General features: G+C 39.8%; 3 protein-coding genes across 3 annotated transcripts; 2 read left to right on the forward strand and 1 right to left on the reverse strand.

The window, feature by feature from the left end:
• The first annotated feature begins 258 nt into the window (after window positions 1-258).
• Window positions 259-5,971, forward strand: tmco6 (transmembrane and coiled-coil domains 6). The gene is made up of 13 exons (XM_080035906.1): window positions 259-452; window positions 1,200-1,300; window positions 1,395-1,507; window positions 1,979-2,162; window positions 2,260-2,364; window positions 2,664-2,755; window positions 3,378-3,494; window positions 3,643-3,757; window positions 4,218-4,398; window positions 4,868-4,962; window positions 5,058-5,225; window positions 5,341-5,475; window positions 5,570-5,971. The coding sequence occupies exons 1-12, from the start codon at window positions 362-364 to the stop codon at window positions 5,467-5,469; spliced, it is 1,491 nt and encodes a 496-aa protein (XP_079892032.1). The 5' UTR covers window positions 259-361; the 3' UTR covers window positions 5,470-5,475; window positions 5,570-5,971.
• A 4,603-nt stretch (window positions 5,972-10,574) lies between these two features.
• On the forward strand, window positions 10,575-14,434 carry LOC307256693 (uncharacterized protein). Its single transcript, XM_080035752.1, has 7 exons — window positions 10,575-10,944; window positions 11,160-11,321; window positions 11,471-11,581; window positions 12,169-12,225; window positions 12,334-12,483; window positions 12,608-12,721; window positions 13,260-14,434. The coding sequence occupies exons 2-7, from the start codon at window positions 11,181-11,183 to the stop codon at window positions 13,311-13,313; spliced, it is 627 nt and encodes a 208-aa protein (XP_079891878.1). The 5' UTR covers window positions 10,575-10,944; window positions 11,160-11,180; the 3' UTR covers window positions 13,314-14,434.
• Window positions 14,435-15,371: 937 nt separating this feature from the next.
• On the reverse strand, window positions 15,372-19,245 carry aldob (aldolase b, fructose-bisphosphate). Its single transcript, XM_080035073.1, has 9 exons — window positions 19,130-19,245; window positions 18,279-18,391; window positions 17,967-18,178; window positions 17,805-17,859; window positions 17,501-17,661; window positions 17,335-17,418; window positions 16,832-17,006; window positions 15,893-16,092; window positions 15,372-15,640 (listed from the first exon to the last, which is right to left on the reverse strand). Exons 2-9 carry the CDS (start codon window positions 18,388-18,390, stop codon window positions 15,545-15,547), a joined length of 1,095 nt encoding a protein of 364 aa, XP_079891199.1. The 5' UTR covers window position 18,391; window positions 19,130-19,245; the 3' UTR covers window positions 15,372-15,544.
• Between the last annotated feature and the right edge of the window lie 4,269 nt (window positions 19,246-23,514).

A 23,514-nucleotide genomic window follows, 5' to 3' on the forward strand; every position in this document is an offset into this window, starting at 1 on the left:
ACAAAATGTGTTAAATGTTTGATAAAGCTTTCATACGTGCATTGTACATTATGCTTTTATTACAAAATTAAACTCCATAGTTTTTTAAGTCTTCTGTGGCTACCTGAGGTCTTTTCAATCCTTTATTGTGGACACTGGACAGTCTTGTCTGTTTCTGTGCAGTACCTGTCTCTGCTGACTATGTCCGCTAGATGGCACTACAGTAGCCGGCTGGGGTCGCACTCGCACACAAAAGATACAACGAAGAAGAACTTCAACCACGGCACCATGGCTACAGTGACATATTCTAAAATGAAATAAGATTAAACAACCCTCGTTTAAACTCTGTTAACTGCGGGTCATTAACCTCCAAATAAATACAATGTGGCGCTTGGGCAAAGTTCGCCACAAAGCTGTTCGAGTGGGCGACAGCTTGGAAGAGCTCAGGTTAAAGAGGCGAGAGCACGAGAAAGGTAAGTTACACTGAGATAAAAAATAAATAAAATCAAAAAAAGTGCAAAGGTAAATTAACAATCCAACGTAACGTTAACATGACAATGACAATTAGAATAGGCAGGAGGCAGACATTGAAACGATCTCATGTAAGCTAAACGTATCTGGAAAGAGTTAACATCAAAGTAGTTCAAAAAAGTTTACCTCAAGTTTAAGTTCTTCTAACAATAAACGTTACGTTATTTAATTTTATAAATTTCCATACACCTAAAACCTCTTATTTGTGAAACGTACGTCTTCATCTTCATGTCTGTTAGGTTTGTTTACCTCATAAACAGGAGCTCACTCCTGAATACTATTTAAAAGAGGTTCCTGTTTAGCTATCTGGATACAGATTAAATCAATAAGCATGGAATGGATATGATCAGAGACAGCGACCTGCTTTGTAGCTTAACATTTTGGGGTTTCTTAGAAGTTTGTGGGCTCTAAGAAATACAACCACTAATGCAGAAATGGCTAATGGCAATGCAGAATAGGGCTTTATTCCAGGCCTTTAAAACAAGAAGACAACTTAAATGTTTTAAACACAGCTATATGATAATATAAATTAAGGCCAGCTAAAGCCAAATTGATATCATGATGTTCAATTGACATTAGCCTACTTGTGGTCAATTTCCTAATTAATTGTCACGCTTTGAATAGGATTGGCTACTACTCTCAGATGATGAGCAGACAGTGATGTGATATCTGTCTATCTGTTGTTACAGAACTGAGACAGGCCCGCAGAGACAGACAGCTTGTGAGCAAGAGACTCCTGCTGAATGAAGATGAGGAGCAGACCACCATGGACACTAGCTCTGGAGAGCAGGTTTGGACGGATGTTGTGAAAGATGATGTTTTATTTTGGTAGGTTGAGTAAGAAACTGACCATCCGAATGATTTACTCCTTCTCATTTCCTCAGGACGTGGTGGCTTTGTTCAGCAAACTTCAGCAGAGTGGTCCAGAGAGAGAGGCCCACATGAGAGCGCTGGGTAAAGCCCTGCGCGACCCGGCAGCACAGCTCACCTTCATCAAGTACGGTGGTAGTCCTTTTGAATGAGTCTAAATCATGTTATCGCCTCGTGTATCTCTGATTCTTGTAACACACAACATCCTTTAAAGACACATTCGACCCTGCTAGTAATCACCTGTTTGAACTGCTGCCCTCCAAAGAAAATGCTACAGGTCCATCAAAACATGCACCACATGAGTTTATCAACAGTATCATATTTGACTCTGAACTGAAAGCAAAACCTACCAAATACATTACAGCTTTAATGTGCAATAATGTATTGTTATGTGCAATAGTATCAATGAGCAATTTTATACCATTTTAACTGCATACGTTGGCTATGAGTATTATATGATACAAAAAATATGAGTATAACTAAATAGAATTAAAGCATTTCTTATTTTTATATGAGCAGGTCCTTGTGCATGAATTTTCTTGTATGTTTTTTTTGTAAAATGACAATAAACAATCTTATCTTTATCTTCCCTTTTCAGGCAGGAGAACAGCATGCATCTTCTAGTTGGTCTCCTCTCCGGCTCTAATGCTACGTGCCGTCTGCAGGCTGTCCGGTGTCTCCATGAGCTGTCTCACTCGCCCCACATCAACGTGGCCCCAGCCTGTCTGCCTGCCACTCCTTACCTGCTCACCTACCTGTCTGGCCAGAGCACCAAGTTCACTGTGAGACCAATAATAACAAGCAAAGTGTACTATTATTATTATCAACTAATTATGCAGAATATTGTTTGACTCTATATGTGTGTTCATGTTTACACAGGAGCTGTGTCTCTACACGCTAGGTAACTTAGTTCCGGACAGTGATGTTGTAAAAGAGAAACTCCTGGCCCAGGGAATCATACCAGCTCTGGCCAACTGTTTGGAGGTGAACTCACATGAATCATTTGTTTCAAAATTGTAACATTATGAAAGTAAATAATTAATGGAGGTTTTGCATATAACTTTAATTAAAATATCATATCCCACATAACCCTGAACTGGTACCAGTACCACACAATGTCAACGTGTGTGTGTGTGTGTGTGTGTGTGTGTGTGTGTGTGTGTGTGTGTGTGTGTGTGTGTGTGTGTGTGTGTGTGTGTGTGTGTGTGTGTGTGTGTGTGTGTGTGTGTGTGTGTGTGTGTGTGTGTGTGTGTGTGTGTGTGTGTGTGTGTGTGTCCATCCAGAACCAGAGACATAACCTTGCGGTGGTGGAGGCTGCAGGGTTCACCCTCTCTCAGCTACTCCAAGCCAAAGATGCAGCACAGAAAATAATCCCGTAAGCTCTCTCCGATGACACACTGTTCATCTCTCTTATGAGGCATTGCTCACATTAAAGGTGCAGTGTGTAAAGGGAGTTGCCTTTTTTCACACCAGACTTGGTATAAATTGAATATAATATTCTAAAGTAAGTTTTCATTAGGCAGTAATCACTTGAAAATTAAAGTTGTTTCTTGAATTACCTTAGAATAGAATGAGCCTTTTATATCTACATAGGGGAGCGGGGCGCGCCGCCATGTTACTACAGTTGCACAGAATGGACATACTTAAACGGCTTTACCTGTTTTTATCTATAGTGGGTGCCTGCTGGAAATGCACCTTTTTAGAAGACAAATAAGTATTATAGAGTAAATAACTAAATACATCTTCACCTCATCACTTGATATTGTGGAAAGACTTGAGGCAGGGGTGGATGATGCCACCTTGGGTAACTAGCTTCTTGTCCTATAAGGCCAACGTAGCTTCTGTAAATTCTATGAACGGGATGGGAAGATACGGAGTGTTGTAATCCACATTTCTTTTACCACTAGATGACACCACATTACAATACACCCTTATTACACACTGTACCTTTAAACATTGTGGTCAGTTTTATAATAGATTCCCTCTGTGTCTGCCAGGATGGTCCTGGCCTCCACATTACCTTCACACCTGTTATCAGTGCTGACTCCTGACCCACAGTTTGGCCTGGCACCCGCCATTGAGTGTGCGTGGTGTCTGCACTACCTCACATGCAGGTAAGAGCCAAAGGGCTTCCTCAGCATGTGTCAACAGTCTGTTATATTTTCGCTGTTGTCATTCTTTGTAATTGCTTAACAAACAGTGGAGTTTTTATCTTCATCATAATAATCTCTGTCTCTGTTGTGCATTTATCCCATTCCAAAGCATGGAAGATAACAGTGTGCTGTTGGCTCACGGGGCTTTGTTGAAGTGCAGTTCACTGTTGGTGTCACTGGGTGGCGCTGTGGCTTCAGGAAAGAAAGAAGAAGGGATGGAGTTGGTAAGGAAATGAATGGATCAAATACAGCATTTCTTTTCCTTCAATTGTGTTATTTTTTCTGTTCTGTTTTTGATTTCTTCAATCAAATTCATGTGTACCAGTGCTTTTAGATACTGTGTTAATACGTTTTTGGATGGATTTTTCACCCTCACTTTGTTGGTAGCAGATCACATCAGCATGGAATGAATCATTATTTGCAGACACTTGAAACAGACAAAGGCAGAAACGGCTTTAGAATGTATTCTGAACAAAAATTAAATTAAATATATTATTTTAAAATATAAATTAATTTACAGTGTTTAATAACACTAAGGACATACTTGGTTTTTCATAGTGAAAGGCATCAAACTTATTATAAACAATGCTCAGGAAAAAAATCAGCCAATGTGTAAAGTAACCACTGTAGCCATTGTTACATTTGAACTGATATGCAGTTTTCCAATGTGTTCCTCGTCTCCAGCTTATCTGTCCTCTGCTGAGGTGCGTAGGAAACCTCCTGTCCTCCTGTCCAGTGGGAGACCTCAGCTCTCATGTGGGTGACGCTCGTGTGCCGGTTGCTCTGTGCGCGCTCCTCCAGGCCTACCTGCAGACACAACCAGCCCTGGCCAGAGAGAGTGCCTGGGTGCTCAACAACCTCACGGGTTTGAAACATGAGGAATCTTTTTCAACATTTAAAGTATTTCTTCTTACTCTTTCTCTGGAACAAAGAAGTCATGCTTTATGCAAAATTCTAACTACATCTAACCCAAAGTGATGGATGTATTTTTATTTAATTTTTTTTAAATGTGGTCTTTATAAAATTGGTCCAATTGGCATTAAAAGAGGTCTTAAAACTAACTTGCTGTGGAAACCCTAAATGTAATGTTTGTCTGTAGTTGGGGTGTGAAGCTCCAGCTGGTTTGCCATAACAGTTTGTAAAAAAGTTTCTGTAGTCTTTCCTTCTCCTTTCACTTTTTGAAATAGTCCTGCTATCAGTCAGGACCATTCTACTATGTATGATTTTTTTTTTTTGCAAAGTAAGAAGGAGGGCGGCTAGGTGGCTTCGTATGACAATTAATTGTGGTATGTAATTTCTTTATGTGTGTAATTAATGCACTGTCCATCTTTCAGCTCAATCCAGTGCTTTCTGCTCTGCTCTGCTGACTCTCAACTTGGTTCCTGGTCTGATCCAGCTCCTCCCTTTCTCTCAAGGCATCAATACCATGGTCTGTGTACTGTAAAGCCATCTATGCAATGACATAGAATCCTCCCTCCTTATTCTCTCCATCTCACTGAACTATGCATCCCTTGTTATACTCAGATCCTGAGGGTTCTGGCAAATATTGCACACAAGAAAAAGGAGTTCTGTGTCCAGCTGGTGGGTTTGGGGATGCTGTCTGCACTCTGTGCTACGCTTAAAATGGCCGACCAAGAGATGGTGACCCTTAGTATGGATGTCCTCCTCATGCTGGTAGTTAGCGGCCCGCAGGTAAATAAGTGAACTTTTTTAAACTATGATGCTACCCAACCAACCCAAGCAGAGAAGGACTAGTGTTTACATTGTGTAGTTGAAGTAGCTTTTACCACTTATTTCTTCCCGTTAGGTGTCGGAGGAGTTTGTGAGGCAAAGCGGGCTGTCGCTGTTGGAGGCCATTCAGTACAACAGTGAAGGAGAGATCAGACGAAGGGCAGCACATCTCCTGGAGCACCACCTGCTGTCCTACTCATCCTAAGGCTCGGTAAAGCCTTTGTTACAGTTTGTTTACCTCGCTGAATGTGTAGTAATTAACTAAAGTAAAATACAAAATACTCATATAAGTTGTTGTGTTGCAGGTGTACAACCTCCCACCAATAGGAAGGCATCAAAATCACTCCTAAGGGATACATTGTGTCGCCATACCTGAGAATAAAAGTACTTCTTGTTTACATTTTGCAATCTGTACAGTATAAACAATGTTTTTAAACTTAATGTAATGCTTGATACCCTTTTTAAATTTGATCTACGCGTTTTTGAACATTTAGCATTTTCAGTGTTATAAATGTTTTTTTAATAGTCTATGTAAAGATGAAATATGTTTTTAATACCTGACTCACAAACCGTGACATTTTCCTGTTTCATATTGTGCCACCTACTGTATGCACAAAGGATTATTTTAAATGACTGACTGTAGATAATAAGAATGAGATTATTACGCATTTTAGAAGTATCATGTATTTTGAGCTAATAATGCAATATCATCCATGTACATTCATCAAATAAATTATAAATTAATACATAAAAAGTCTCCTTCTCTACAAGTGATCTGTTTTCCTGATTTGTTTGTTTTTTGAGCAAGATATTCTCTGCATAACAATATTTAATTGTATTGTATTATTATTATTGTAAGTTGACTGATTCTAACATATCAGAAAATAACCGTCAAGGTCCAGGACTTATTTCAGTTGTTCCATGTGTTTTTATCTATAATGTCTTGTGAGATAAGTACATACCATGCTGATTCCCCAATAACAATTAAAACAAACTTGGGACTGTTATCCCAGCTGTTACTCTGCACAAACATTCAGTATTATTCATTAATTATTATGAATCTGATAAACCTGCAGGTCATTCAGGTGTTTCTTCTGTTTGAAGAGTGAAAACTATTCCCTTTAGAGCTGAAATAATCAACAGATCAATTCAATCTCCAGAAAAATAACCGGCAACTGTTTTGATAATTGATCATTAAAGTCAACAAAAAGCAGCAGAGGCTAGTTCCAGGCGGAACCCTAGAAAAGGGCTCTTGGGTTGCAGCCCTTTTGTCGAGAAGGGTCTAGATGCAGCCGCTTCCGCCTACCAGTGCAGCTCGGCCAAACATGCCAAACACGCCCATATCTGCCAAAAACGCCCATATCGGCCAAAAACGCCTACAGCTCGTGCGCATGCGTAACGCTACAGAACTAATTCAAGCCCGCAGCTCAGTCCCATTGTTGCTTACTTAGCGATGTTGTCGCTATATTTACCGACTTTTCAGACACCTCTGGCGACGTTTTCTTCAAAAAAGCGACCAGAGACAAATCTAGCTACTTTTTCTGGTGTTATTGGTGACTTTTTCGCTCAAGTATCGCTCTTTACTCTAATCAACGATCAGCGGGTGCCTCCCCTGCCTGTCCCCCTTCCTAGAGCACTGACAGGCGGCAGAGTCCTCGCGCAGCAGTCCCTCGCAGCTGCGGGCAGAGCAGGAGATACACACCTCTCTGCTCTAGTGTTCCTTTAGCATCCCTATTAGCAGTTGTAGTACCCCTCTTTTAAGAGTAGTGCTTATTGAAACTGTGAGCATGTATGATTACTGCTAGACTTAACATTATCACGTCGGTTTTCTATGCAATTGTTTGATTCAATTTTATTTCAGACATATCAAAAAAAGACAAATTAAAAGCATGAAAATACAATAAAAAATATGTTCAAATGATTTCACAAATAAAAATAAACAAAAAAAAACAAAAAATAAACAAATAACATATTGAATTGATATGCCTGAAAAGGAGTAGGAAGAAGTATAAACTTATTTGATCCAACCCCTTTTCCACAGCTCAATAACTTTATAATAATTTTTTATATTATTATTATTATTATTATTTTTATATTTATACAATCCATATATCCATATATACTCGACACCATTGCAAATGAGGGCCACCCCTCAATTGGTCTCCTGAGGATAAACAAAAATCAAACGAAAAATGAAATGAAATATCCACTATACATCCATACAAAAATACATCCATCCACCATATGCATCAGCACAATTCATATGTCCATATCTCCATATTTGTACAACTCACATATCCATATCCACACATACATACTTTCCGTCTTAAATCTCTCCCTTATCCCTGTTAAAAATCATTGCTTTGAATTTTTTTTTGAACTGAATCATGTTTGGACATTGCTTTAGCTCCGTGCTCATACCATTCCACAGTTTCACACCACCAATTGAGATGCAATGACATTTTAAAGTCATGCGTGCAGCCAGTGTCTTAAAGTTTAACTGTTCCCTCAAATTGTAACCCCCCTCTCTGTCAAAAAAAAGTTTTTGAATGTTACCTGGTAGCAGTTTGTTTCTAGCTTTGAACATGATTTGTGCAACTTGATATTCAACCAGGTCCTTGAACTTTATGATGCGGGAAAAAAGAGGAGGTTGGTGTGATCATAATATCCAGCTTTATTGATTATTCTTATGGCTCGTTTCTGAAGTGTGACTAGTGGTTGCAGTGAGCTTTTGTAAGTGGTCCCCAGACCTCCACACAGTAATTTAAATAAGGTAAGATCATTGGGCAGTAAAGAATATGCAATGATTTGTGATCCAATATATGCTTTCCTTTACCCAGGACTGAGATGCTTCGTGAAAGTTTAGATTTAACAGTTATGTGACTGTATAAAAAGTAAATAGCCTTCAGTCGCTAATAATATTATAAGAGACTGAAGTATTATTAAATTATAATAATGTTATATATAGGCTATATATTACATCTCACATGCTTTTCCATACTGATTGTATGTGCATAATGCACTTTTTTTGTAAAGTGTCTAAGTATCTTAAAAAAAAAATATTATTTTGATGAACTGTTCTGCTTTTGTTGTTGTGTAGTCAGACACTTTCCCAGGTTCTTAAATGATGGACTTCAATGACAAAAATATTCAAATAGTTTATTTACAGACAAAACAATTATGAATATATTTTCTCAACAATGATATGAAAATGAGTTTTGTTTTAAAAATATGTTGAAACATTGCACTTTGTGGGAAATCATCAAATGCAAAGTGTAGCAAAATCAGACAAGAAGTTTTTGACACTGAATATGGCAGACCCATTGGTCAGTGACATCTTTGATTTGATATGAATTGCAGGCTCTTTGGGACAAAAAAAACCTTTGTTATCAGAAAATACACAATATATTAAATAAAGGCAGCCCCCAAACCTGCGGACAACCACCTTGGCAACCCAGCAAGTACTGTTTAATTGTGATTACTGCACGTATAGAAGAGCTGGAGCTTTTTGAAAAAGCCCACTAAATATGTTCAGATGTATAGCTCTGAGACTCGCTATGTGGAACAGAAGCAGAGTCTCTCATGAGGCTCATTGCAATCAAACATATATAACTGCCCTTAATCCATTTCTTCTGACTGAAAGGTATTTTTCAAGAGGGTCATGGCCGACACACAGCAGTGCAGTAAAGCATACACATTAACACAAGGTACACAGAAACATAAAACTAAAACTAAAAAGAATGATGTGCGAAAACACAGCATGTAGGCTGTGTATCAACATCAGATTTTTGTTCAGTGCTCAGACAGTACGGACAGGTAGCATATTGTGAGGAGATATTCATTGATTTTGACAAAATGTTGTACAAAGTTCATGTGCACCTAAAAATAGAGAAAAACAGTCACTTAATTACACTGATGTATTTGAGGGGACTGAGTCGCTAGTTTAGCCTTTAAGTCTACACAAATACAATGACATCTTGTTTATGTATTATAAAGTATGTAACTACCAACAAAGCACCATTGAACTTGAAGGACGTGCAGGTGTGACAACTTAATTTCTTTAGGCAGCTGATTTGGCTATGGAGACCCAGACCATTTTGTTGATGCAAAGCTCCAAAATGTCATCAGGTGTTCGTAGCTTGCAAATCTATTCACAAAAGACACATCACATAAAAATCATGTTAGTCATTAATTAACATAGTCAAATAAATTATACATTGCCACCAAAATAATGTTAACAGTAACACCTAACCTGTTACCTCATATGCTGACCAGATGCCAGTCTAATTTAATATATAAACAAACACATGTTAATCATTTTTATCATATACTAATTATCATTCAGATAAGACTTATAAAGAAGCTATTTGGTCTGTAACGTTAAGCTATTTTCTAACCAACAAAATCCTTTGAATAACACAAACATAACATTAGGTAACGAAGTAGGCGAATAAAACATTTGTATTGACTTACCTGATATAGAAGAGCAGGGAGGTGTCTGTTTCAGTCCCAGCTGACTGTTGTAATCCATACTCTCGCTGGAGACGTAACTCCTGTACTATGAGCACTTAGTATTCATGTTTAATGTTGCGGATGCTGATTCTCTTGTTTTTAACTGTGCTGTAATGTCCTGTTTTAAACATTTTGCTGGTGAAATGGTCTCAACATCGACGGCAGCAAGAGCAGCTAGCTGGCTAGCGCGATATTAACCAACAGAACGGATCAGGAAGAACGTCACACAGCTTAGTGCAGAGCAACCATAGCAACAAGCTGTAGGCGTTTTTGGCCGATATGGGCGTGTTTGGCAGATATGGGCGTTTTTGGCATGTTGGCCGAGCTGCACTGGTAGGCGGCAGCGGCTGCATCTAGACCCTTCTCGACAAAAGGGCTGCAACCCAAGAGCCCTTTTCTAGGGTTCCGCCTGGAACTAGCCTCTGCTGCTTTTTGTTGACTTTAATGATCAATTATCAAAACAGTTGCCGGTTATTTTTCTGGAGATTGAATTGATCACTTTTTGCTAGGTTACCACAACGGAATAACTCAGCCTTGTTTCTTGGCGAAGTTTCGTATTGCTGAGGCAGCATAGCAGTTTTTTTTCTTCCCTTTGCACGATTGCACAACCCATAATTCTACTTGTTTGGCTGCACTGGTTATTATTATTAGCCTACCTAATTACCTACCTGCTCACACTATAAATGTTTTTGCTATCAGTTTTGTGGTGACTATTGCTACTCAGTCACCGAGGGATTGTTAAACTTGGTAGAAACTAATTTAACGTGTAGCCACCTGTATGTGTGTGTTGTCTATTTCTTGTATTGTATGTTTTTTAAATGGACCTTGAGTCTAATAATAAAAGTTGATGATGTAGCCTACCAATACCACCGATTATTCAAAAGCCAGAACAAGTTAAGATTTATTGACAGGTCAACAGCTGCAGTGAACAACCAGACATCACAAGTTTGCTGTTTTGTACATTTAGGAACCAAATATTTTGAATTGTAATCTTTTCTACCCACACAACATTGAGGAACAGCCTCTGCTCAGCCTGTAACTTGTAAACAGCTCCTCCCCCCAATGTAAAAAAAAATCAAATTTCCCAACTTCCTCCATCCACCCAAAACATTCCCTTCCCGTTATCAATCTCACTACTGCTTCTCTGCATGCAAAGCTTAACACAAAGGTGGGTTCGCTTCATGTTTATATATCCCTGGCATGCTTTGATACTGATATTATGAGGGAATCTGAGCTAATCCTGCTGCACCATAACTATTTTGCCTCTTCAAATCTGCTTTTTACTAGTAGTAGTAGTAGTAGTAGCTTTCTCAATAACAATGTGTGCTGTCAATGGGGTTTGATTCGTCTGGTTCAATTCCTTCTTGTTCTTTCCTCACGCAGCTTAACAGAAGTTAACTGGCCATGGAGGACACCGAGTCAACAACCAGGGAGAGGACACCAGTAGGACGGGATAAGGGCAATCAGGTGGAAGGGGGCAACATGCTCCTGAACACCAGCAAGCCTCTGCATCGCTTCGTCGAGAAAGAGCCCAAGTCCATTGGGGTAACACATCCATAAAAACAAAGAATCCAGGGTCTCATGTAATGAAATAAATGTGCATAGAGATAGTGGTCTGCACAAAGAGCGTCTACAAACTGTTATTGTACCGTAGCTGGCTGCTTCAATCCATCCCATGCTCTTCCACTTCCCAGATTGCCATTCTGATCTTCGGCTGTGGAGAATTCCTGATGGGCTTCAATATGCTCGCTGAAGAGGATTTCTATTCCGGTCGAATCTACATCCCGTTCTGGCAGGGCCTTCTGGTACATAACATTTGGCTGAATAGCAGAGGAAATATTGTACTTGATTGTTGAAATGTTAACTAACATTCCGTATTTCTCAATTTAAAGAGGACATCATACGTTTTGTCTTCAAAGCTACAATGCACGGCATCAAGAGTTGCTATAGCCCCTGAAAAACACTTGCAGGACTTGTGTAAAATGTGCGCATTTGCTTTCTGTTCCAAAAGTGAGTTGAGAACAACCATACCACCCTCATGTCTGACTGTGGTTTCATATTTATGCATTGGTTCTCTCATCAAATCAACAACTCTCAACCACACAAAGAAATCAGCATATCAAACTATTCATCTATGACTAATTCAATTTTTAAATTGTAAATTGTTATACTAAAAATCCAGCAGGCCACCAGGGAGACTGGATTGTAATGTGGTCCATTATAATCTTTATCACATAGCTGACTAAAATGTCAGGAATTCTTTCAACCTTTCACTCCAGCACAGAGAAGTTCTGTTTACTTCTCCATGTGAACAAGTGTCAAAATATAGTTTGGATGTATAACAAAGGAAAAATATGTGATTTTGTTTTGTTTTTTGTTTTATTTTATAAAGTTTATTGTCTGTGGAAGCCTGTCTATCTACACTGAAGTACATCCGACCAAGAAGATGGTATGTTTTATGTCCAAGTTTGAATGTTTTTTTGAATTGATTGAGTCACCATCAGTCCCTGTCTTTCTCAATAACTCATCTGAATCTAGTTGGACTTATTTTCCCCAGGTGACTGTGTGTTTGGCCATGTATGTGGTGGCCCTCCTGGGAGTGATCATCTCTGTAGGCTACAGGATATACTGCCTTAGCTGGTACAGCTTCATGCGCGTGAGGAGATACAGTTGGGAAAGGTATGGGACCAAGACCAATTCCAATGCGGTGAGTTATACCAGTATATATATTTTATATATATTTGGGGGGAAAAGTTATATACACTATATATTTTTGGGCCCATTTTCACAATGTATGAACAACTTTCCATGTCACCTTTCCCTTGCTTTAGGAGCAGCTCTTTGTTGTTGAAGCTTTATTGCTCACAATCTCGCTGTGCGTGTCGGGGCTGCTCATCTTTCTGTGTGTAGTCGCACGCCTAGCTCTGAAATCCACACGTTCTCAGGTAAAAACAAAACAAAAACTTTTTCATCCAAATCCATAATGCACATTTATTGTAATGTTTTCAATTTGACCAGAAAAGGCCAAAATACGAATGCAAAATATAAACCACGATAAGTGACAATACAAATGAGTCACTTCAAACAACTATATATATAATATATATATATATATATATATATATATATATACACACAGTATATATAGTTTTTTCTTTTTGCATTTTACATTGCTGGAGATTTAAGAATGTCATTGCCAATGACTAGCTTGTATTTTCTTGGTGCATATGATAAATAAAGACACTTGAACTTGAACATAGGACAGACAACACAAAGTGTGCCACAAAAACAGAATGAAACTTAAATGCAGTTATAAAAATCATTATAATTAAATGTCTAATATATTGAAATAAAATATTTTGTCCAACCTAAATGGGATCTTAAAACAACACATACACTGTCTAACCACAGACACAACTTATAGTATGATTCAGTTGCTAAGTGACAGTCATTTAATTGCCTTCTTGTTGTCCTATTCAACAGTTCACTGTCCGGCACATCCGGGCACCTGCTGTGAGTGACACAACGTCCACCTAAGATCAACCTTTCCAAGTATTTCTCTACAATAACCAACACTGGTTTTCCTGCAGTACGCCTGCACAGCGACTGTCTTCATTATTTTTTTTATTTTATGTTTCAATTTTTTTTAAAGATAATTTTTTGGCATTTTCAAGCTTTTTATTAGATAGTACAGAGTTGAAATGGGGAGACAGAGAGAGAGGGGGGGATGACATGCAGTAAAGGTCCACGGGTCGGATTCAAATCCGCGACCACTGCAACGAAGGCCGGAGCCAATATGGTACGCGCCCTATCTACTACGCCACCGGAGCGCCCCTTCATTCTTTACAGTATGTGAATGTTACACCATGTAGAGGCAGTAGCCCAATCACAGCTTCTATAGTTACCTAGCTTTACTCTGCACTACTTGTATAGGCGGTAAGAAATGCATTACCGAAACCACGTTTATTTTACACTTATTAAGGGAACGTTATAACCACTAATCTCTAACAAGGCTTATTTGTAATATACAGAAGGCCATGCTTTATTATTCACATTACAATGAATCAAGGTGTATTTTCTTTCTGTTTAATTCACTAACTGTAAGCCTTTGACCCCTAAGTCGTCAACATTTCTGATTATTGTCTCTACGCTACCTTAGTTATTACAGTATGTGCAGTACAGTTTATACTGTTGTTTAAATCTGCAGATTTTTTATGATCAATGTGAACTTCTGTGACTCTTGATGAATTAGCGGCTACATTTGCGCTAAGTATTCATCTGGGATTGCAACGTTTTAAGTGTTTAACAGAACGAAGATTACGGTATATTTTGATACGTTTTGCTTTTAATTTCTTTACAGATGATTAGAAATCAAGAAGAGATTGTTTTTCAAAGCCTACGGTACCCTCTTGATGTACGCCTGTATAGTTCAGTGTGTTTATCTTTATGACTTTGATATGAAGCGCCTTCTTGGAAACCTTGTGCCATATTTTCCCTCTGAATGTGTGAAAAAAAATGCTTTAGGTCACCTTGCAAAAGTGGTCCCTGCGGGAAGGGACCACACGGATTTAAGCTTGAGCTTGTTTGCTTTATCTCATGCAATAAATGTAATGTATGTTATCTTTGTTTTTGAAAATACAATAAAATAATAAAATGCTGCCCAGATTGATAATAAATATATATATATATACTTGTCTGCACAAGTATATATATACTTGTGCAGACTATAGTCTATAGTCTGCACAAGTCAAATCTCCACAGGCAAAGTGCACTAGATTTATTATCATTGCTAGTTATAAATAGAAGACAGTATGTTGTAAAATCTGTATACCTGCCAGACCACTTCGAACAACTCATTAGAAGACCAATTCGGTTGGACTGTCTGTATATAAAATATTGATGTTAATAATTCATTTTCTACATATAGATGAAAAAAATTGTTACAAAACATAAGCATCAGAACATATCAAGCATTCGTCAACTTTCCCACATTCTTGTTTTAAATAGACATGGAAACAGTCAGATTCTGGTTTTGAAGCGGGTTAATTTTTGATTACTCGTCATGTCCTTAAAACACATTCAGTATTTCCCCATGACTGTTGAGAAGGCACGTTGTCATCTTGCTAGTTCCACCCAGAGATTTCCTGTCCGTTTCAAAAGGTCAAACAGGAGTTTGCTTTACTTTGATTCAAAATTCAAATACATTTTGACTTGGGCAGCAAGCCTTAGCAAAAGTTTGGATGAGCTGCACAGCCTTGCATGACGGAGTTGGGATGCGTGTCCAGGATCACTGCATGTATGGACAGAATAGGATTGCCTGCTTAGATACAGACAACCACAGCTATTGTATGTCACAGGTACAATAGTTACATTGAGTGTTTATCAGTCCAAGTCCATTCCTTCCACTGCTGTAGTGCACTAGTCTCGCACAGCCAGACTAAACTACATCTAGTAGTATGCACAAGTGCACTGATGTTCACCCTCCATGCACCTTGGTTAAGAAAAACACCTGCACAGCCAGGCTTATTAAAGACTCATCTAAGAAAAGAAAATTTGAACCCACAAAAACTGCCACAACACAAACAAATACTTTGGTCACTTAATTTATTTCTAGTCACTTCATTGCAGAGACAAACAGTAGTTCAACATTGTAATGGATGTCTCCCCCTGGTGTTTGCAGTACAGGGAAGAGAGGGAGATCCAGGAGAGGCTATGCTTGTAGTCATATTTGGTCCAGGTGCATTTTTAACATTAATGTTCACAGTTATTTAATAGACATAGCTGGCAGTGTACAGAGATGTCATGGAGGCTTGGTCAGTGGAGCCGGTGGGCTTGTACTCTCCTTTGGAAGCCAGGCCGTTGATCTGAGGAGAGCCAACGGAAAAGAGGGGAGAGTGAGGGCAAAGTCAAATCTGAGTGTTAATGATCAGCCGAGTTACCTGGACCGCATTAGTGCAAGGAACAAACAGACAAAAAGCTTATTTTTAGAATCAATCATTTACCAGGGTATCGCAAGATAGAGAGTCATTCAATAAGATAGTTGCACAGTCCACGACTGGAAAAATTGATAAGTGTGCATTAATTATCGGCGCCCCGTTCCAATTCCGGTGACCTACCTTGGCCCTGTTGCAGAAAACGTCACGTGAAGCCGCCTTGTTTTCATCTTTGCCCTGCCAGGCCGCGAGAGCCGAGGCCTGGAGTGCACGGCCGTAAGAGAAGGTCAGCTTCCAGGGGCGGTGGAGGGGAACCTGGTTGATGGCATTCAGGTTGAGGGAGGCTTCCTCCTCACTCTGGCCTCCGGACAGGAAGCAGATGCCTGAGAAGACACAAAGCAGCGTGCTCTATAGTTCATGTTTGATTCTGAATATATTGCTACAAATTAGTCATTGTACTATTGCACATTTTATTATTTCAGTCATTTCCTCTTATTAATTCTCCCAGTTGTATTACTTTTCGTTCCAATCTTTCATTAATTTCCTTTCAAAATCTTTCCTTGGCCAGGTGTTGAGAACTAGAATGTATGCTAAAACACTTAAAATACATCGGGTTTGTCAAATGCAATTGTGATTTGAATGTCAAATAAAATCGAACCAACTACTTGCACAGAGAACTAAGGCTGCGTTCTAATACCCATACTTCCCTGCTATTCAGAATTGTAGAAAAAGTTTTAGGATGTCCCAAAACGTGAGGTCAAATGCAGCATGCAGACAAATACCCAGATGACCAACTACATCCGGTCGTAACTTTTAGTATAGAAATCAGCATACTTTTTTTGCGATCCTGACCCACAATCCACTGCACAGAAGAAGTAAAGTCACATTGACTGAGCATCGGAGTGTAAACAACCAGCAATGTGACAGATATACAAACAAGGGGCAACAAGTAAAAGTATGTCCCCGATTGTGTGCCTACTGCGTGCAAACAACATACGTTTTATGGTCAGCTGTTGTATGTAGAATAGTGAAAATAAGGAGTATGCGATTTGGAATGCAGGGTTAGGTTTTCTTTGTCCGGCTTTACTTGAACTAGAAAAAGTCTGGCCTCATGACACTCACCAGGCACAGCACTGGGGACAGTGCGTCTCAGAGCGGTCACTGTGGCCATGCCAACCTCCTGAGGGGTGTACTTCTTAGTGCAGGAGTGTCCAGCAAGCACCATGTTGGGCTTGAGCAGAGTGCCCTCCAGGTACACGTGGTGATCAGACAGAGCTTTGTACGTGGCAGCCAGAACCTACAGATGAAAAGAAAGATGTGTTCATGCAGACAGGCTTTAAAAAGGTCTACTATGCAAGATGCACTTGTGACTAGAGAATTCTAAAGTATGAGGAAAAAAACAATCATCTCTCTTAAAAAGGCAGGGCTCAATGAGACAGGCGCTAAAGTGGAGCGTTTCAGACACAGGTTGAAAAGAGGATATTCAGCAATGGCACTGATACATTTTTTGGAAACTACACCATCTAGTAGAAACCCAAATTGCAATTTTGAACCTGAAAATTAGCATAACATGTGACTTTAAAAAGAAAATCTAAATGTGGAAATATGTATGTGTTGCTACCAACCTTTTCTGTGACGTACTGGCAGCGCAGCAGGTCGTGGTCTCCGTCAGGCATGATCTCTGGCTCCACAATGGGCACCAGGCCATTCTGATGGGAGGACAACAATGTTGAGTAAGTGGCAAGCTAATATGAAGTAATGTCATATCTTAAAATATGTCCACACACACACCTGTTGGCAGATACTGGCATATCTGGCGAGGACGTTGGCGTTCTCCGCAATGGCAACAGCTGATGGGCAGCTGTCTGAAATCTTGAGCACGCACCGCCACTTGGCAAAGTCACAACCATCCTTCTTGTACTGGGCACAACGCTCTGAGAGGCCATCCAGACCTAAAGGGAGAAAAAAAAAACACAGAAAGTTGGTACGCGTTGCTGCTAATGCTAGTTCTGCAACATGTTGCTGCAATTTTAAACATGAAGCATTGAATTGCACACATTCGAAGGTGCCCATAGAAATAAAAACCCATTCTCACCTTGTGTGGTGGTCTCTCCGTCTGTTCCATTCAGAGCAGCTGTGCCTTTGTCAACCTGCAGGAAGAAAAGCATCCATTACTTTACTAGGATCAACATACATGGGGGGGGGGGGGGGGGGGGAGATGTACGCAATTCAACTAGACTCAATCTCCGCTCCTGACCTTGATCCCGACCACCATGCCCTTGTCCTTGACGACCTGGGGGAAGAGCTTGCCACAGTCTCCCTTCTGGTAGAGGGTCTCGTGGAAGAAGATCACCCCACCCACGCTGTTGGAGATAGAGGGATCGGACCCGAACAGGATCTGACGGAAGCAGCGGCGGTTCTCCTCGGTGTTCTCCACCTTGATATTCTGAAGGCGTTTTCCCATGGTTCCTGGAAAGAAGGAGGGAGGGACATGGTTTCAGTTGCACACTCGCCCAAAGTCACTGCATACTGGCCATACTGGAGACGACTAAAGAGCGAGAGAACTTACCTGTTGATTCGTCAGCAGCCAGGATTCCCTTTCCTGTAGCCACCATCCTCTGAGCAATGTCAGAGAGCTCCTTCTTCTGCTCCGGAGACAGGGATGGAAACTGGTGAGTCATCCTAGAAAGAAAAAAAAGAAGAAGAGAGAAACGCGTTATTTCACAGGTGAACAGGAACCATTCAAGATGGTAGGAAGTATGAGGAAGGTGTTATCTTGTTTTGATTGTCTCTCTCCTGTCGAAAATCAATGAATGCCTGCTTCTGAAGGCCCTGCCTCTCTTGCACCACCTCTGTAAATATTTGGCTTGTGTGGTTGAACTTTGGCCATTGAATAAATATGCCTCTAGATTTACAACATGAGTTCTTAGTTCACCCAAGCTGATGTCTACATAGCACTTTTTGCAGAAGACTCTTCACTTAAATAAACACCAAAAATGTGAAAGCTAATAATTCAAATCACAAGCACTTACAAAAACATATTGGACACGACGGAGTTGCGTTTCATTGCATGCATTTGCAAACACCCAAAAAGGAGCCTACAGGCAACTTTAGGCAGACAACACGTCGACATTTAATATAGAATACAACCCCTGAACTAAAGTATAGGCCTTAATACATATTTCTAGGCTAATTTGTTTGTACTACGTAAATGTATGTAAAACCTGTTATGACAACTTGTTTACCAAGTTCCACAAAGTTTAGACAAAATGTGCATCTTTTTAAATCCATAACCGCAGCATTGCTTCCATTGTTGCATGCACCCACGTTGCAGGAAAACCGTGACAAAGTGGAAAACACATAGCGCACCAGCAATAGAAAGAACTTGCAAAAGTTAAAACGCTTCAAACAGGGTCTTACTTGAGTTTTTGTTTGTCAAACAGCGGCAGCAAGAGATGTGGCAGCAGACTCAATGCCTCTAAACACAGTAACTGGAATGATTGAGAAGGCCGAACGCTGTTGTGCACAGTGCAGTATTTATGGAGCCCGTGGGGGAGGTGCTCGTGATGTGGCGGGGCGTGTGTCTCCCCCGGGTAACGCAATTGGCCCGGTCCCGACTGACAGGGGCGGTGTTAGTCTCTGGATGTGCTTTTTTTTTTTTTTTTTTTTTTTTTTTGGACTTTAGGCTCTGATCAGAACCAGTGCGGATGAGTTGTAAACAAGAAGGGAACACCGTGTATCTCATCACACCACGCCTCCCTATTATACTCACAGCTCTGTTGATTCACTCTATGAAATTAAATGTGAGAGGCTGCTGCAATGTGGCAATTCAGGTTTCTTTGTTTCGTCATTCTTGGTGAAAGTTTGGATTACAACAGGATATGATAGGATCTATGTGCTCTATTTGTTTTCCCCATTTTGTGGTGAATGTAATAGCCTACTTACAAGATGGTGGGTGGAACTAATAAGCATGGTGAAATTGATTGTAATTCTTCAAACTAATGCACAAGTTCAGCCCTGTTCCAGCAGGCAGAAATCTCATCTTCCCAAACAACTTACGACTTTTATTTTATGTAATTATTAATGCCATTATGTATTCACTTATATAGGCTATATCATTGAATCGAGTTATTCTCTCATTGGTGTAGTGTAGGAGCAAGTTTAACCTTAGTTCATATTGACCAAGAACATCCCTTTAGTTGCAGCAAAATCTGCCTTTCCATGCTTCCTAAGTGTGTCACCTTGCTTGTCAAGCACGTCATGCATAAACAGCAACCATATTGATTGCTGAAAATGGCCCAAAAAACCTTGTGGGGGTGTTTGTAATGATCTCATCAGTCCATGAGTGACGTCATCAGCAGATTCTGTAACTCTCAAATTGAAAGACAGGACGGCTTTTACACAACCCGGCCTCTGCACTCTGTGCAAAGTTCTCTTTGATATAGTCCTGATAAGAGTTCAGTCTTTGTCCCTGAGTCCCCTTTCTTAATTTAAAGATTCACTGACTAAAAGAGAGGCATGGGAGGGCAAAATGCATGTATTCCGGACATTTTTATCACCCAAACAAATATGACTAAATATAAAAAAGGAGCACCGTAGATTTGGTTGCTCCAAGAATTTCAACAATATCAAGCACTGCAATGCAACTCCCATGATCTGTGTTCTACACACACAAAGTACATTATCTCTACTGTGAAGCTATATTTCAAAGATCAGGGCATTCCTGTTTTCATTTTGCTGCAGGCTTTTCACTTCCTTGGGTTAGAACACAATGATTGTCAACATAAAAAGTGTAATGTATGTTATTAAACTGCTCTTCAAGCATAGGGTAGGGTAGGGCATAGTTAACAAAAGGGCAAATTGAGAAACTGCACCCAGGCCCTCCAGGCCTTCAGAAGCCCCCAAAGCCCCAGATTCACGGTGTGTTAGTATCATAGGTTAGTATACGTAGATTTTTGGTAATCTGTTTGAGAATATCAACTGTGTAACTGCATTATTGTGCAATCTAATGACCTTATCATGTCAAAATCCCCTCAGAATTATTTTTTGCAACCGAATCAGATAGATATAGACAGATACAGTGGCTTGAAAAAGTATTCGTACCCCTTGAACTTTTCCACATTTTGTCACGTAACAACCACACACGTACATTTATTTTATTAGGATTTCATGTGATAGAACAACACAAAGTGCCGCATAATTGTGAAGTGGAATGAAAATGAAACATGGTTTTAAATTGTTTTTACAAATAAAAAACTGAAAAATGTGGCGTGCAAAAGTATTCAGCCCCCCTGAGCCAATACGTTGTAGAACCACCTCTCGCTGCAATTACAGCTCCAAGTCTATTGGGGTTTGTCTCTACCAGCTTTGTACATCTACAGACTAATATTTTTGCCTGTTCATCTTTGCAAAATAGCTCGAGCTTCAGATTCAGCATCAGATTGGATGGAAAGTGTCTGTGAACAGCAATTTTCAAGTCTTAGATATTCTCAATTGTATTTAGGTCTGGACTTTGACTGGGCCATTCTAACACATGATGACTATGCTTTGATCTAAACCAGCGTTACTCATAGCGCGGCTCGCGAGCCGCAGCTTCTATGTGCGGCTCGCATGGCAATAAAAAAATACTGTGATATGATCATGCAGTTACAGATATTTCATAAAACCATTAAAAACAAGCAGATCTATAACATCAAACCTGTTAAACTAACGTGGCTGCTCTCATACAAATAAGTAATAAAAGAATAAGTCAACAACGGCATTACAAGGTGGAAATACAGACTAGAAAATAATATATTTAAACTTGCTCAGCCGTACGCTGACTGACAGCGGGGTTGCCAGATTTGCGGTTTTCATGCATTACAAGGGAGAATGTGCTCTTGGATAGATTGGGCTGTGGGGGAAAAAACTAACTCACGGTCAATAAAAATATGTTATGCATACCGTCTATCACAGGCATGCTCACGAACATGGAATATATTAAATCATTTACAAAAAAATAGATCTCGTTTCATATCGCTAAATTGGACATTTAAATTGGAGAACACTTAACAACCTGGCAACCACACGCACGGTACCGCAACAATGCTAGCTTGGATGCGATTTCAACATTTCATGCTGGTTACTAGATGTCTACGCACGGTACCGCAACAATGCTAGCTTGGATGCGATTTCAACATTTCATGCTGGTTACTAGATGTCTATTCAGAACCAGTTGGGCACCAGGTGGACAGATGAAAAGCTCCACAAACGAGGAAAATGAAGTGTTTTGGCTAAACTGCATATTGTATGTTCACTTTGATCAGGCAGGGTTCCCAATGTCTCTGAATTATTCCAGAAAAATAATAGTCTGCTAAACAGCTCACATAGGACACAGTTGAATTAGCCTCTTAATTTTCCTCTCATAGTGCACCTGATTGATGCATTTACCTTTTGAAAGGTAAAAAAAATTTATTCCAGGGGAGTATTATATGAACACACCCATTTTGATTGATAATATGTCATTCATAATTTTTTTTTAACAAATATTTGAATAAAAAGTAGGATAATAATGTATTATTCAATAGCTTTGATGTTATGTGACCCAGTGTCTCCAAATTATTCCAGATAATAGTACACAGTCACACAACTTTTAATTTTCCTCCAAAAGTGCACCAGATTGATGCATTCTGGGTTAAAAGGTACCAAATTTTCTTCCGGGGGAGCATGCCCCCGGACCCCCCTAAGGACTGGGTTCCCTCAGTTTCACAAAATTCTGTGGGAAACACTGGTTCAAGAATGACATATTAATAAGCAGGCATGCTTATGTATGACTGGATTTATAGTTTTTGATACTTTGCGGCAAAAATGGCTCTCCTGCTGACTTTGTCCTGTCAGTGCGGCTCTCCTGAAAAAAATAGTGAATACCACTGATCTAAACCATTCCATTGTAGATATGGCTGTATGTTTAGGGTAGTTGTCCTGCTGTAAGGTGAACTTTCACCCCACTCTCAAGTCAGTTGCAGACTCTAACAGGTTTTATGCCCTGTATTTGGCTCCATCCATCTTCAAATGCAATGTGTGGCAGAAAACTCACACTGCACATCACCCTGAACACACCATCCCTACCATGAAACATGGTGGTGGCAGCATCATGCTGTGGGGGTCATTTTCTTCAGTAAGGACAGGGAAGCTGGTCAGAGTTGATGGGAAGATGGATTGAGCCAAATACAGGGCAGAAAAACATGTTAGAGTCTACAAAAGACTTGAGACTGGGTGGAGGTTCACCTTCAATGAGGACAACTACCCTAAACATACAGCCATATCTACAATAGAATGGTTTAGATCAAAGCATAGTCATGTGTTAGAATGGCCCAGTCAAAGTCCAGACCTAAATCCAATTGAGAATATCTGGAAAGACTTAAAAATTGTTCACAGACACTCTGCATCCAATCTGACGCTGAATCTGAAGCTATTTTGCAAAGATGAACAGGCAAAAATGTCAGTCTGTAGATGTACAAAGCTGGTAGAGACATACCCAAATAGACTTGGAGCTGTAATTGCAGCGATAGGTGGTTCCACAACATTTTTACTCAGGGGGGCTGGATACTTTTGCACGCCACACTTTTCAGTTTTTTATTTATAAAAAAAAAATCTAAATCATATTTCATTTTCATTCCACTTCACAATTATGCGGCACTTTGTGTTGGTCTATCACATGAAATCCCAATAAAATAAATGTATGTGTGTGGTTGTTACGTGACAAAATGTGGAAAAGTTCAAGGGGTATGAATACTTTTTCAAGCCACTGTAGATAGATAGATAGA

Source organism: Ammodytes marinus (assembly GCF_949987685.1).
Source record: "Ammodytes marinus genome assembly, chromosome: 10".
Taxonomy (NCBI): Eukaryota; Metazoa; Chordata; class Actinopteri; order Uranoscopiformes; family Ammodytidae; genus Ammodytes; species Ammodytes marinus.